The sequence below is a fragment of the Aricia agestis genome, chromosome 16 (genome assembly GCF_905147365.1).
Source record: "Aricia agestis chromosome 16, ilAriAges1.1, whole genome shotgun sequence".
NCBI lineage: Eukaryota > Metazoa > Arthropoda > Insecta > Lepidoptera > Lycaenidae > Aricia > Aricia agestis.
This window is the reverse complement of record NC_056421.1, coordinates 5,307,085-5,321,260: the sequence shown is the minus strand read 5'-3', so window position 1 is coordinate 5,321,260 and position 14,176 is coordinate 5,307,085. Positions and strand designations below refer to the sequence as shown.

The window sequence follows — 14,176 nt, the reverse complement described above, 5'->3', positions numbered from 1 at the left end:
TTCGATAGACTAAAGTTAAAAAACTACCCAATCAACAACGCTATTAAATAGATAAACTCCAGTCAACGAACTCAGAAATGAGAAAATAATACAAGCTGCAGTCCTATTGTAATAGGGAAGTTGCAAAGAGAGTAATCACTAATCATAAATAAGTAGTATAGTAATTTTGATCTTTTTATATGAAATAAGGGGGCCCACGAGCAAACGGGTCAACTGATGGAAAGCAACTTCCGTCGCCCATGGACACTCGCAGCATCAGAATAGCTGCATTTGCGTTGCCGGCCTTTTAAAAGGGAATAGGGTAATAGGGGAGGATAGGGATGGGAAGGGAATAGGGGAGGCTATGGCAGGGAATAGGGTAGGGGACTGGGCCTCCGGTAAACTCACTCACTCGGCGAAAAACAGCGCTAGCGCTGTTTCACGCCGGTTTTATGTGAAAACGCGGTATTTCTCCGGTCGAGCCGGCCCATTCGTGCCGAAGCATGGTTCTGCCACGTATAATATTGGTCTATTGTAGTAGAAACAACAATAAAGTACTCGTAAATATTAGGTAAATTCCTTTCAAAATTAGGAACTTCACAGACAAATTAGCCCACAAAAATAGCCTATAACATAAAAATTGCTCCAGTAGTTCGTTGGATAAGCCCTTTCAAGTAATTTACCCCGTTTCTTCCACATTTTCCTCTGTTTCTTCGCTGCTTTTAGTCTTATCGTGATAATATTACATAGCCTTACTCGATAAATGAGCTGTCTAACACTGAAATAATCTTTCAAATCGGATCAGTAGTTCCTGAGATTCGGGCGTTTAAACAAACGAACTGAAGGGTTTTAATATTAGTGTAGATTAACATTAAAATTGATATTATGAACAATGCTTATAAAATCTTACCCAACACCGGTGTCCGATCCTTTAATGTCATGCTGTATGGCATATTTTATTGAAAAAATTAAGCACTAAAAATAATTGCTAAAGATAATGACGGGCTAGATTTCAATTTAGATTAGATTTGGTCGTTTATATAATGTCACATGCTGTATATCATACAATCACGAGCACAATATGCAGGATATTCGTGCTCATTATAATAAAATGTTATAAGTAATAAAATTTATATTATTATATTTAATAAATAATTGATTTTGCACAACGATAAAATCAGAGGAATGTCCATATAATACAAAATCCCGGTTTCTTTTTTCATTCCTCCCGTAAAAATGACTGAAAGTATAAAGAATATTTGGCGTCTTATTTTAGTGTTTGCATTATGTGGATGTGTCTTAGTAAGTATTTGCTACAAAATATTATTAATTATAAGTAATTTCTTTACCAGAATATGATACTATTTTTGTACTGTAATGAGTGGCTCATTTACGATCGATTGAATCAATTTTCGTAGTAACCGAAAAAACTTGTATGAGCTAGATTTCTGCTTTAGATTTCAGATTTTTGCTTTAGATTAATAGAATCGATCGCAAATGATTGGTTGGCCGGTGGCACCCAATATTTTCTTTTTAAACAATTTTATTGCTTCTCTAAATTTACAGTCAGTAACCGATGAAGAGGCGAAGCAGCAGTTTCTTAAAACATTGCTGCAATGCACCAAGAAACACCCTGTAGAGATGGCCGATCTTCTGACGTTGCAAAAACACATGATTCCAACAAAACCTGATGTGAAATGCTTACTAGCTTGCACTTATAGAGAGCTTGGAACAGTAAGTATTGAAGTTTGTTGCCAAAACTCGTGAGAAACGGCCGTACTGATTTTCGAATCTATCTTCATATCTAATATAATATATAACAAAACAGCCTTTTGCCTTCCAACTATCAAAATTCTTTGTGGGATCTATCTTACATATTATGTACCTAATATTTAATAATACACTTTTAAAATTTTACAGCTAGATAAAGATGGGAAATACAATTTAACTAGGGGCTACGAGATCGCTGAAACCATGAGAGAGGGGGATGACAAAAGAGTTCAGAATGGCAAAAAGATGGCTGATGTTTGTGCAAAAGGTAATGATATAAATAATATTATAAATATTTCAGCATTAACAACATGACAAGAAAGTTATAATTCTAAATTAATGATTATGAAAGAAAGTTAGCTTTGGTAGCCACACAAACTATTATATTACATCAAACAGCTAGACTACATTAAAATATTTTACATAGCTACCATAAATACATGTTCGATTGAATAAGAAAATTGTGCTCCAGGATATTTGATTCTGCTAATAGTAGTGGACTGGAGTATCTTGGCACTGGATAAAACCTGACAAAACTAAGTTCTGACTTTCACATAAAGATGAATCAATGTAAATCAGCACTAAAAAAATATATTTCAGTGAACGACGAAGCAGTCGGTGATGGCAGTAAAGGTTGTGATCGAGCGACACTTCTCTTCAAGTGCACCATTGAAACTGCACCAAAGGTACCTTTTATTGTCATCATAACATCTCTCTTTTAGGCCCGTATAAATAGTCAGTACTCAAGATACATCTCGGGCTCAAGACACGGTTCAGGCTCTGTGATTGGTTGGCTGTCAAAATTTGGACCAATCACAGAGCCGAATCTCGGCTTGAGACCGGGTCGCATCTTAAGTACTGACTATTTATACGGGCCTTAGTCTATTTAAGTTGGGAGCGTGAGTCACCAATGATACCAAGATGTGTTCAAATTCGCTAAAAGCCATAAAGTAGTTATTTCCAAAGGAACCTATCTATCTTCTATCTATATATATAAAACTCAAAGGTGACTGACTGACTTATTGACATAGTGATCTATAAACGCACAGCCCAAACCACTGGACGGATCGGGCTGAAATTTGGCATGCAGGTAGATATTATGACGTAGAAATCCGCTAAGGATTTTAAAAAATTCCAACCCCAAGGGGTTCAAATAGGGGATGAAAGTTTGTATATAATAATACTTCTCAACGCAAGCAAAGCCGCGGGCAAAAGCTCGTCTATTATATAATAATCATCATGATTTGTTTCTATAGGATAATTATTATATTTATCAGTGTTACCTATTTGTGTAGTTACAATTTTAGTTTTTCTTTTATGTATAGTCTTTATATAATTATTTTATTTTTTTCAGTTTGGATTCAAGATTAACTAAAGATCAGCGATTCAACAGACATCGCAGGGTGCGGAGTAAAATTTTGATATCACCGAATAATTTTATTAATCTTAATAACATTATATCACTGTATTGTTTGTAAATTATGATATTGTAATTAAATATAAGCAATTGAATTTTATGATAATTATTGTTCCTGGGTGGCTAATAATAATACAAATACCATAAATACACAATAATATTATACACTTTATGGGCACAGAATAATTATTGTCTTAATCAATAGGAATAAAAGCTACATAAAAATTAGGAATTTAAAAAATCAATACACTCCTTAACAAACCAATACACTCAGACTTTTCCTATTCTCAAATAAATGGAGAAGTATTTAAAAGATGTACCTCGACATCTTATCAAACGAAAAATCGTGAGAAAACTTGAAAAACAAGAAACTCTTTTTTTTCAAGTTTATAGAAGCTTATAGAAATTTATTATTTATAGAAATATTTTCAATCTTTTTATTTACAAACAACAACATTTTTATAGTACAGTACAGTCACAGAATACATATTAGTACAAGGTACTAAGTACTATCTACTACAATAGCTACAATAGTTTCATGAGAGCTATGCTTTAGCTTAAAGTTTGAACTTAACGCCTGGCAAAATACGAAGGCAATTTTATATACACATCAAGTCCAACCTTCTATATTTTCAGACTGTAGTTGCAGTAGTCATATTAACTTAAATCTCATACAGGCTGTAACAAAACTAAGTGATAATATTTTAGGGTGTGTATGAGTCCCCTATATAGAGTTCACAGTAAAAGTAGCAGCACTTAAAGAGCATTTTTTTTTACTTTTGTATGGGAAAATTCGTGACGCTGCCGCGCTGGGGCGCTTGTACAAATCACAAGAAAATGGTCTTTCAGCGCTACTACTTTCATAGTGAACTCTCTACAAGGAACACATACACACCCTAAAGTATTATCACTTAGTTTTGTTACACCCTGTATATTATAATACCACGTAGGCACAGTCAAAACATTTGACTTGCATTAGACACATCTTCGAGGTTTTTCTGAATAGCAAACTTATTAATTATTATTCGTATTAGCAAACAGAGATTTTAGTCTACATGCCCATGTGGAAAATGAATGGGTCATAATATGAACCACGTGACGTATATAGGAAGATATTAGAGTATAAAATATTAAGATTCAGCACTACGCCGTCACTTCTAAGCTGTCCAACTGAGTGCTGGTGAGAATTCAGAAGTGCAGGTAGACTGAGTACATTTTCGTCATAATAATTATGTTTCTGTTCGGCATTTTTACCATCGCTAGATACATGAAAAATAATAAGAAAGTGCGCAGTGCCGTACAAAAATAGTGCGCCACAAAGTCGGTATATTTTTATTTTCTTAAAATTTCCAGGGTAAAGGAGTATGTTTTAAAATGTATGGAGTCTGGTCCGAATTTTCACCACTAACGAGACCTATGTAGTAAATAATTATCTACTAATTATACTGAATCCCGCAGACCGCAGTCAAAAATACCCTGTCAGTGAAAAGTTATAGCTGAATGAAAAGTCATGTTTTTTACCATTTTGTATGAAAATTATTGACTTCACAGGGCGACTAACCCAAAAAATCAAACATCGTCCTTCTCTCTTCACACTCACGCCCGTCTTTCATATTATTATGACAGGTGAAAAGGACGCGGATTCACCGCTAAATTAGTTTTTTCCCAATAACTCTTAGACAATAAAACAATTCAGGGCATATTTTCACTTGAAAATTGAAAAGAGTAACATTAAAAGCAAAAAAAGTATTAATAGTAGTAGTAACAATATTTTACTGACCATCAATTATTGAAAGTACGAAATCCTTTCTATCTCTGTTAGCTACCACTTTCAAGATTTTTCGCAAATAAAAATGTTGTTCGTCTTGTCAAAAGGAAGCTACCCACAAAAAATTAGCTTGATAGTAATAAAAAAAAAATGTTCTAGGGCTCCCGTACTATAAGTATTTTGTTAAATTTTTATCTTTTTTAACATTTTCCATGATAATACACTTTAAATTAAAAATCCACAAAATATTGTGTTTATCTGATACACTAGAAGAGTTGCTTGATCCTGAAGACAATATGGATTTTTTCGTATTAGAAAGATAATATTATTATTATTTTAATTTCAAGTACTTAACTTTTGTGCAATAATTTATTATACATATATATTATATCTTTTCTTTAGCATATAAGTTATAATAATATAATATTATAGTGTAATTTTAGTCAAAATTTATATAGCCACGATATCAGTTCGAATCATGAATTTTATGATTACTATCAAAAAATCATTGCACGATATGAATCTTTGGTACAATTATAGTTTATAAATAATTTTAAAACGCTTTATATAATGCTATTTCATTTTGTATAATTTTAGAATTATTTTAAAAACTTATTTCCGATTTAAAAGGACATTAAAATAAATTACTATTACAATAATAATTGTAAAGCCAAAAAGTATAAAAATATATTCAGTTCCATCAGTAGAACACACGTCTTGTATATTATAGAGGTAGTACTGGTAAACTTGTTGTTGCTACAGACATGTTAAAAATTATTTTTGTTGCTATTCTATCTCTTTATAATGTTAAGGTAAGCAGTAAAAGTACCTACTAAAATATTGTAATACCTTCTAATTAAGTAAAATCTTCTTTACGTTAGTCTTGGATGGATAATAATGATTGCTCAACTAATCTACATTCAGAGAAACGACAATCATGGACATTATTAAGAAAAAAAATTTCTATACGTCCATAATTGTATATAATATATTCATCCACGTATCAATGTGTAGAGGCTGAAATATTTAAATACAGTTCTTGTCAAAGATATTAAGACTGATGAAATTTTTAGGCTATGAATGATGCTGAAGCCAGAGAAAAGTTCATGGTTCACGCAATGGAATGCAACAAAGACAATTCAGTTCAAATAGCCGACCTAGAACCTTTGCAACAATTGAAGACACCGACGAAAACTGAAGTGAAATGCCTTTTAGCCTGCGTTTACAGAGCTATTGGAACTGTGAGTAATTATAATTTACTTCCAGGAAAGGAAAATTACTTCATGATAAAATAAATACAAAATTGAAATGTTAAATAGCTTAACACTGCTTGATAATTCAATTTTGTATATAAAATCCAACTCGTCCTTGTAACTTAAGCTAATATATACTTACCTAATATAATAATACTACTTTAACAGAATACTTTGAAAAAACGTACTTTAAAATTAGTAATGAATCTTTTATTTACAGTTAGGAGCAAATGGTAAATTTGATCTACAAAAATCATATGAATTAGCAGAGAAAATGAAGGATGGCGACGAAAAACGACTGGAGAATGGAAAGAAAGTCGCTGATATTTGCATCAAAGGTAAAGTTAATGAAATCAATATTGAACAGATAAAATATATTTTAAATGTAACATTAACTAGAATAGAAGATAGAATTTAAAAAAAGGATAGAATAAAATCTAAAATTTCTTAGTATTTCCAAACAAGAAATCAGGGTACAGATTTATAATGGAAACAGAAGTATACATTTTTGAACTAATATTTTGGTTACAGTGAACGATGAAGCTGTCAGTGATGGTGAAAAAGGTTGTGATCGAGCCGCACTAATGTTCGAATGTGTCAATAAAAATGCTCCTCAGGTAAGAGAAATTATGAATCAACTAAATGTAAATCTATTAATAGATGCAGTAAACATTAAATATAGATTCCAGTGAAAACATTCAATTTATTAGAGCAAGAAATAAATTAGTTACTGCAGGTGAAGAGTGTGAAGACCACTCTTATGTATATATCATATGTATCATAAAATATATTGTATGGTTGAATAAAATATGATCTCAACATGAATATAGATTTATTACATTAAAATGTTCTAAAATTGAATTACTTTATTTTCAGCACGGATTCAAACTGATGTAGGTAGAGATGGGCGAAACAGAATTACTAGTAAGAACTAACGACGAACTTGGCTTGAATTTGGATAATCGATTTATAATTTAATTATTATTGTTATACCTATTGTGATTAAAAGGATATACCAAATAAATATGAGCTGCTCAACATTTTGTGTCTTTATTGAACCAGATGAAGAGAATGATAGATATAATATTATCGTCACACACAATGTCCCTTTAAAGAATGTGGTAAACTTACATTGTGATTTAATAAGCTTAAACGCTTACCTTAGACACGACAGACTTCAGTCAGTCGTAATCCTTCGATCGTGGATTCTTGGAAATCTATTGTTATTCTATTGTGTCTCGCTCACCGGTGAGCTGGTTAACCTGTAGTGAATCATCTTATAACTATCTTGAAACAAGCAATTGCGTGAAGGCTCCCGAGACGCGTGAGTTTTAAGACAACTTAAATTAAATTGCGAAACAAAATATCATTGGGGTAAAAATAAAATAATCCTGTAGTTAAAAGTAAAAACATCAATTTAAAAAGAACTCTATTTATATTCTTCACAAGTACAGAATAATAATGTATGGGTAGTTGATACTTGATAGTAGATGGGGTGGGAATTGGGATGGGGTTGATATTGATTAAGATTGGTAAGAATAAAAAAAAAAACATTAGTTACTCATACTTATAACAAAAAGTCAGTAAAATATTGAAAAAATGTAGGACTGATTACAGAAGGAGTTGTGTTGCAATTACCAAACACTACTAACTAGCTACTTGTTTGTAGTTCTAATTTAATATTATTGTAACTATGCTTTTAAGCTATGTACGTACTTATGTTCGTACAAGATTTTAATTGTATTAGATAATAATATTAAAACGAAATAAGATCTCTATTAGGGACAGACCTTGTTATTCAGGAATCAAGATAGGTACCTAAGAAAATTAATAAGCTATTTATTATTCTAGGTACAGTCTTTAACATTTATTTGGAGTTTCATAATAAGTATTAAGGAACAGTTTTGATTTATGAATTCTGAGAAATCCAGGAATCGAAAGTATGGTCCCCAATTCCTAATTATATAATAGACAGAGATTAAAATATTAATTATTTTACCCCTTTGTGGTCGAGTAGTTTGAAGCGTGGTTCATCACTGGTCGTGGATTCGATTTCCACCATCTAAATCTGCTGTTCTCAAGTTTCGAAAGAAAACAAAATTATTATTTTTAACCAAAAATTAAAACAATAACATTACTTATTATTTAATGAACTAAAAAGTATTGAATAATTCTTACTCTTAGTAGTGCCCCTTGCAGAATTTGCCTAAACCTCAACTATTTCTGTACTACAATCTTCATTACTTTAAAGGCGGTACCAGATCAGAATCGTGAATTCTATGACAAAAGATTTTCAATTTTTGGGACCGGTGCCGACTTCAAACTTATTCAGAAGATTGTATGCAGAAATAGTTGAGGTTTAGGCAATGTTTCTGTAAAGGCACTAATAAATAGATTTTATTTATTACTTTGTAGTTCATTTAAGAATAAAAGTAATGTTATTGTTTTCACTTGGAAGTCGGTTTTAATTTTTTGTTAAAAATAATAATTTCACTCTTTTTATACAAATTGTTCGGGTGAAAACCGTTATCCTTAAAACCATCAAAAGAGCCCGTCAAAATGGACAACTTTTTCTATGAGAACAATTCTGGGAACTCAAAATATCTATATAATCTACCAAAATCAAAAATATTTATTTCCAAATAGGTTAAGACGCTGACAACTGCCAATGACCTTGAGGATTCGCATTTCTAAGCCACGCCCCCTAATTGTCCGATAAGACAGCGCCAGCTTTGCTAGCGGCTAAACCGGGAACTTCTAAAAGATAGGTTTGATTAATATTGAGCTGTCGCATAGAGATTTCAATAGATGGCGCGTAATAAATAAATACTATGTACTATACTTCCGTGAGCGAACTATAAGAGTGCGGAAGATTAGTGCAGAATGCAGATAGAACGGAGCACAGCGGAGAGGTAATATTAACGCACTTGAAAATAAACTTTATAATCATTACACTAAAGTGCATAAATGCTTGAACCTTACAAAAAATGCACGTTTGTCCTCGAGGATACGCGGGAATCTTTAAAAGTTTGAAGTCGATATTATACTGATTCGTTATGTCTATTGTGGTAGTAATGTAAGCCATACACGTTACGCAGGTAGACCGGAATGTGTGAGGGAATATACCTGTGCAGTTTTTTGGACCTGCGCAGGCGACCAGGTCCCACACACATACCGGTATACATGTGCAGGCATACCTGCGTGCTGTACAGGTGGATCTCTCCCGTCCCCGGTAGACGTGTAAGGCTTACTTATGGTAAATAAAACACAGTTATTCTTTTATAATATACCTATTATATTATAAAATAATGACAAAACCCAACTGCGTAAAAACATTCAATTTTTTTCATAAACATTTTTTCTGTTACATTACAATTTACATTAAAATTACAATTACATAAGTACAGCAAGAAATAAAACAAAATTCAGGAATCGTTTTTTACTGTCCCGGCAAACGTTGCTTTGCCATAATATTATATTTACGATAATATTATTATTTTAATTAAGTGACTAACGGCCGTTCCCAATATATGATCTATCTCTGGTTTTGCCCTACTAGAGATATGAATAGCTCACATTAGACATTAGAGACATATATTTTGTCAATTGTGAGCTATTCCTATCTCTAGTAGGGCAAAACCAGAGATAGATCAAATATTGGGAACGGCCGTAAATAGGTAAGTATGTCACCATGGCAACGTTGATCGCTATCCCGTCGCACAAACTTAATGGTCGCCGTCAGTCTCAGGTTATAATAATTTACTATTATTTATTCAACAAATGCACTTATCAATATTTAAAGTACCCAGTAGCCGATTCTCAAACCTACTGAATATATATATATATATACATAGCTGGGCACCGTTAATCAAATAGTTAACTTCGTTAATCCGTTAAAAAAATGTTAGCTTCGTTAAACGTTAAAGCGTTACACTGCGGACGAATTAGCGCAAGTTAACGTTAATCGTTAATCCGTTAATATGTGTAATATGGCCTTGTTGTAACTTATATCATTGCGTTAGTGTACATACAAAACCTGTTGGTTTAAGGTTTTGGAAGTTAACAGGTTAGGGACAAAACAAAATACTTCTATAATTATTGTATTCTAGGTAGAAATTACAATACAATAATTATTATAGATATAGTTTATTGTTATTATAAATAATTTGCATGTTGATAAAGAAGAGTGCAGTATAATTTAGTTAGGTAACTAAATTATACTGCACTCTTCTTTATCAACATAATGAAATGATAAAAGGAAACAAATATATTCTCACTCGCATGCGCCTGAAAATGTATATCTAGTATTATTTTTGTTTCGTCTGAACCTGTTTTCGCGCGGCGCCGCGGTGCCGTGCGGTAAATAGTAGGCATTGGATTAACGAATAACGGACTTCTGCATATTAACGGAAGTTAACCAGTCCGTTAATATTTTTAAAAGTTAACTTAAAAGTTAATCCGTTAATCAAAATGTTAACTTCGTTAATTAACGATTAACGGATTAACGAGTTAATGCCCAGCTATGTGTATATATATATATATATATATATATATATATATATATATATATATATATATATATATATATATAACAAAATATACAGTATGTAACAAAAACAAGTGATAATACTTTAGGGTGTGTACGTGTTCCTTGTAGAGAGTTCACTGTGAAAGTAGCAGCTCTGAAAGACGATTTTTTTTTCTTTTGTATGAGCAAGGGCAAGTGTCACGAGTTTCCCCATACAAAAGAAAAAAAAATTAGGTCTTTCAGCGCTGCTACTTTTACAGTGAACTCTCAACAAGGAACACGTACAAACCCTGTGTCGAGAAAATTGAATGCCGAAATCACCTACTTCGGAACTTCTGTAATAGGCTAAAAATTTACAAACTGATACGAAATATCCCATCAAAGACACAAATTTGACCCAAAGTGTGATCATGATTAAGTTATTAGAAAATTATAAGAAAACTTTGGCCGGGTGATAAAAAGAAGACCCAACACTGCAAGTGCTAACCTAGTAAAAGACATTTTATATAAAAAAAAAATAAGCTTCGTTTCTTCTATCAAACATGGCCAAGAAAATTAAAAACAAGCAATAAGAGATTTAGAATTACAAGAAGGAATTAAAGTAAAGCCTTGCGGGCTATTTATAGATACAGACTTGCCATTTTTAGGAGCAACGCCCGATGGAATTTGCGATGAAAAAACTATTTTAGAAATTAAATGTCCCATCACAGCATATAACATTGGAGTAGACGCTGCTATAACACAACAAAAAGTTACATTTTGGAAAATAGATAAACAGGGCAAATTAAATATAGACAAAAATCACTCCTGGTTTTATAAGGTGCAAGGGCAGCTCCATATTTCAGGTTACGAATATTGCCTTATTATTATTGATAGGCATGTAATGGTCTTCATTTGAGTCACTATCAATTATCAATATTAGATTGCAAAGTATGCATTGAAATGTGAATTTTGAATTGAGGCCATCTTGCTTTTCACCTACTAGTTCTATGTCAGTTAAAGCACATCCAAGAGGACCATGATGAGAAATTTCTTGCAACCTCTTATAAAAATATGAAACACTTATAATTCTTCTTCCGACATCAGGTTCCTTCTGAGGAAGTGCAGTTTCAACAATAAGCTTTTCAGCATCACATTCAGCCTCCAAACTACATAGTCCAGTGTCATGGGTACTTTTTTCTTCCAGCCTGTAAGTAAGTTTATACTTTGAGACATCGACATTTAACAACAGTTTAAAAACTGGATCACCACAAAATTTCATAAATTAAAATGATTAACTTTTCGATTATTGGGAAATAGGAATTAGGATAAAATTATACAGAACTCAATATTTAAAAAAGCCTTTTGCTCGTTTGCCTTCTAATTATTAGGCTAATACGCTGCACTCCGCAGTAGGGGTGGGTCGTTATGTGATTTTTAACCGACGAAACAAGTTGTAACTGTACGACGCGGGCGCCCGGTAACGGTGTGACGTCATATCACAATTTCGCACAAACTAGTTCCGCGCGGACTATAGCAAACTCGCTGTCGCTCGCTAGGTCGACCGGTGCAGTGGGCGGCGGGCGCTAGCTGCGACTCCAAACGAAACAACGCGACGATCGCTCGACGGTACTTCATACCACCCAATGCAATAAAAACGTTACAAAAATCACTACTCTACTATATAAATACGACTCGAAACTAGTTATTCGGTTACTGTATGTAGCTAGTTATTGTAACTATAGTGACGTGAAATAACGCTCACCCCTACTCCGCAGTGAAGCCGCACCCTATTAGGGCCGGGACACAAAAACACGGTCCGGCGCCGTACGACGTCGCGTCGTCGTGCCGTGATTTTGTGTCCCGGCCCTTACGGAGCATGTCCTTGAATAGAGCTGAAAGAATCGCGCAATCGCATCGCGCTCAAATAGTACTCGTAATAAACTTATTATATCTATATTTACCTAGCCTATCGTAATTGTAAAAATATACTTGCCTTTTTAAAATACTACCCGTCGCTATATTGCGATCGGCATTTGCTATATTTTCCACTGTGTTATTATCTAATTCCATCGTTTTCGGTCGACTGGAAAAAAATTAAATCATAATAATATCATAAAAAGGCTAAAATAGCTTGTAATAGATAAACTGGATCATAAAAAATACAATGAATGAGCCATGCTTTGGCACGAATGGGCCGACTCGACCAGAGAAATACCACGGACTCACAGGAAAACCGGCGTGAAACAGCCCTTGCTCTGTGTTTCGTAGTCGTGAAGGACGTTTGGTTACAACTTATAATAAGTAGATAAATAAACTTATATTACCTTTCCAACATACTACCTGCCGCTGGATCTGAATTGGAATTTGGTGATTCGTTTGGGTTATCAATAATTGCACTATCCATGGTTTTCCGCCGCCTGAAATAAAAATTTAAATAATAAAGGCCTAAATAAAACTTCAGATTCAAAGCAAAATGAACTTATAGTACCTAATTATAGTACTTGTACTATTATTTATTCTGTGCTAATAGTGATAAAAAAACCATAAAAAGTATTACGAAAATTCTCTGAAACTCGATCCATAGACCGATTGAATATTGATTTATCAGAACGATCCCCGACGCGCGACGCTAAAACTTATTTAGGCTAACGAAATAATCAACTTTATGAGTGGTGATTTTTTAACTTTTTGAACATTTATTTTGGAGTGCAAAACTCCAACATAAATGTTCAGATACAAAGCAAAATTATTATCAGTGATAAAATAAAACATAAAAAACTGTATTACGATTTACGAAAATCCTCTAAGATTCGAACCATAGGCCGATTGGAAATTGATATAATGTTATCACAACGATTGTGATAACATTATTATGTCAATTTCCAAGGTCTATGGTTCGAATCTTAGAGGATTTTCGTAAATCGTAATCAATCGTAATACAGTTTTTTTATGTTTTATTTGACACAACGATCCTGGCTATCCTAAAACACATTGAGAGTGACGAAATATTTTGATTCGGGGTCGTAATTGTTCGTTTTTTTTTTTTTAATAAAGACGTACGCAACTAGAAAGTAGATAAAATTGAACTTACTTTTACTTCCATCATGTATTTGTGGCTTTCACGAAGCTGTCGCTTTTTTGCTGGACGTCTTTTCTTTTTCTTGTCACCCATTTTTACAGACGCGCAATATAATTTCAAATATTTACAGAAAAATATTTACAGAATAAACTTAATATACTATAAAACAATGAGAAATACCTATATACAAATTTTAAGAACTAAACGCTTCAATTACACTAAAATCACAATATCGGCAGAGCGAAATCCGTCACACGTCCACATAGCACCGCGCCTCAGCGAACACTGTCGGTTTTCATGCGAGAGAGAGAGATGTGAAATGTTCACTCAGAAGCGTGGATATATTTTTCGTTTGTTAGAGGAAAAATAAATATTGTGGGAAATCTAGATGTCAGAGCCG

The 14,176-nt window shown here is 33.0% G+C and overlaps 1 protein-coding gene and 1 long non-coding RNA gene across 2 annotated transcripts; one reads left to right on the top strand and one right to left on the bottom strand.

The window, feature by feature from the left end:
- Positions 1 to 1,215: 1,215 nt before the first annotated feature.
- On the top strand, positions 1,216 to 7,121 carry LOC121735016. Its single transcript, XM_042125685.1, has 9 exons — positions 1,216 to 1,281; positions 1,546 to 1,713; positions 1,900 to 2,017; positions 2,350 to 2,435; positions 3,104 to 3,118; positions 6,008 to 6,175; positions 6,408 to 6,525; positions 6,719 to 6,804; positions 7,064 to 7,121. The coding sequence occupies exons 1-9, from the start codon at positions 1,216 to 1,218 to the stop codon at positions 7,082 to 7,084; spliced, it is 846 nt and encodes a 281-aa protein (XP_041981619.1). The 3' UTR covers positions 7,085 to 7,121.
- Positions 7,122 to 12,750: 5,629 nt separating this feature from the next.
- Positions 12,751 to 13,817, bottom strand: LOC121734763. The gene is made up of 3 exons (XR_006036782.1): positions 13,789 to 13,817; positions 13,022 to 13,114; positions 12,751 to 12,780 (listed from the first exon to the last, which is right to left on the bottom strand). It is a non-coding gene; the product is annotated as an uncharacterized LOC121734763 (long non-coding RNA).
- Between the last annotated feature and the right edge of the window lie 359 nt (positions 13,818 to 14,176).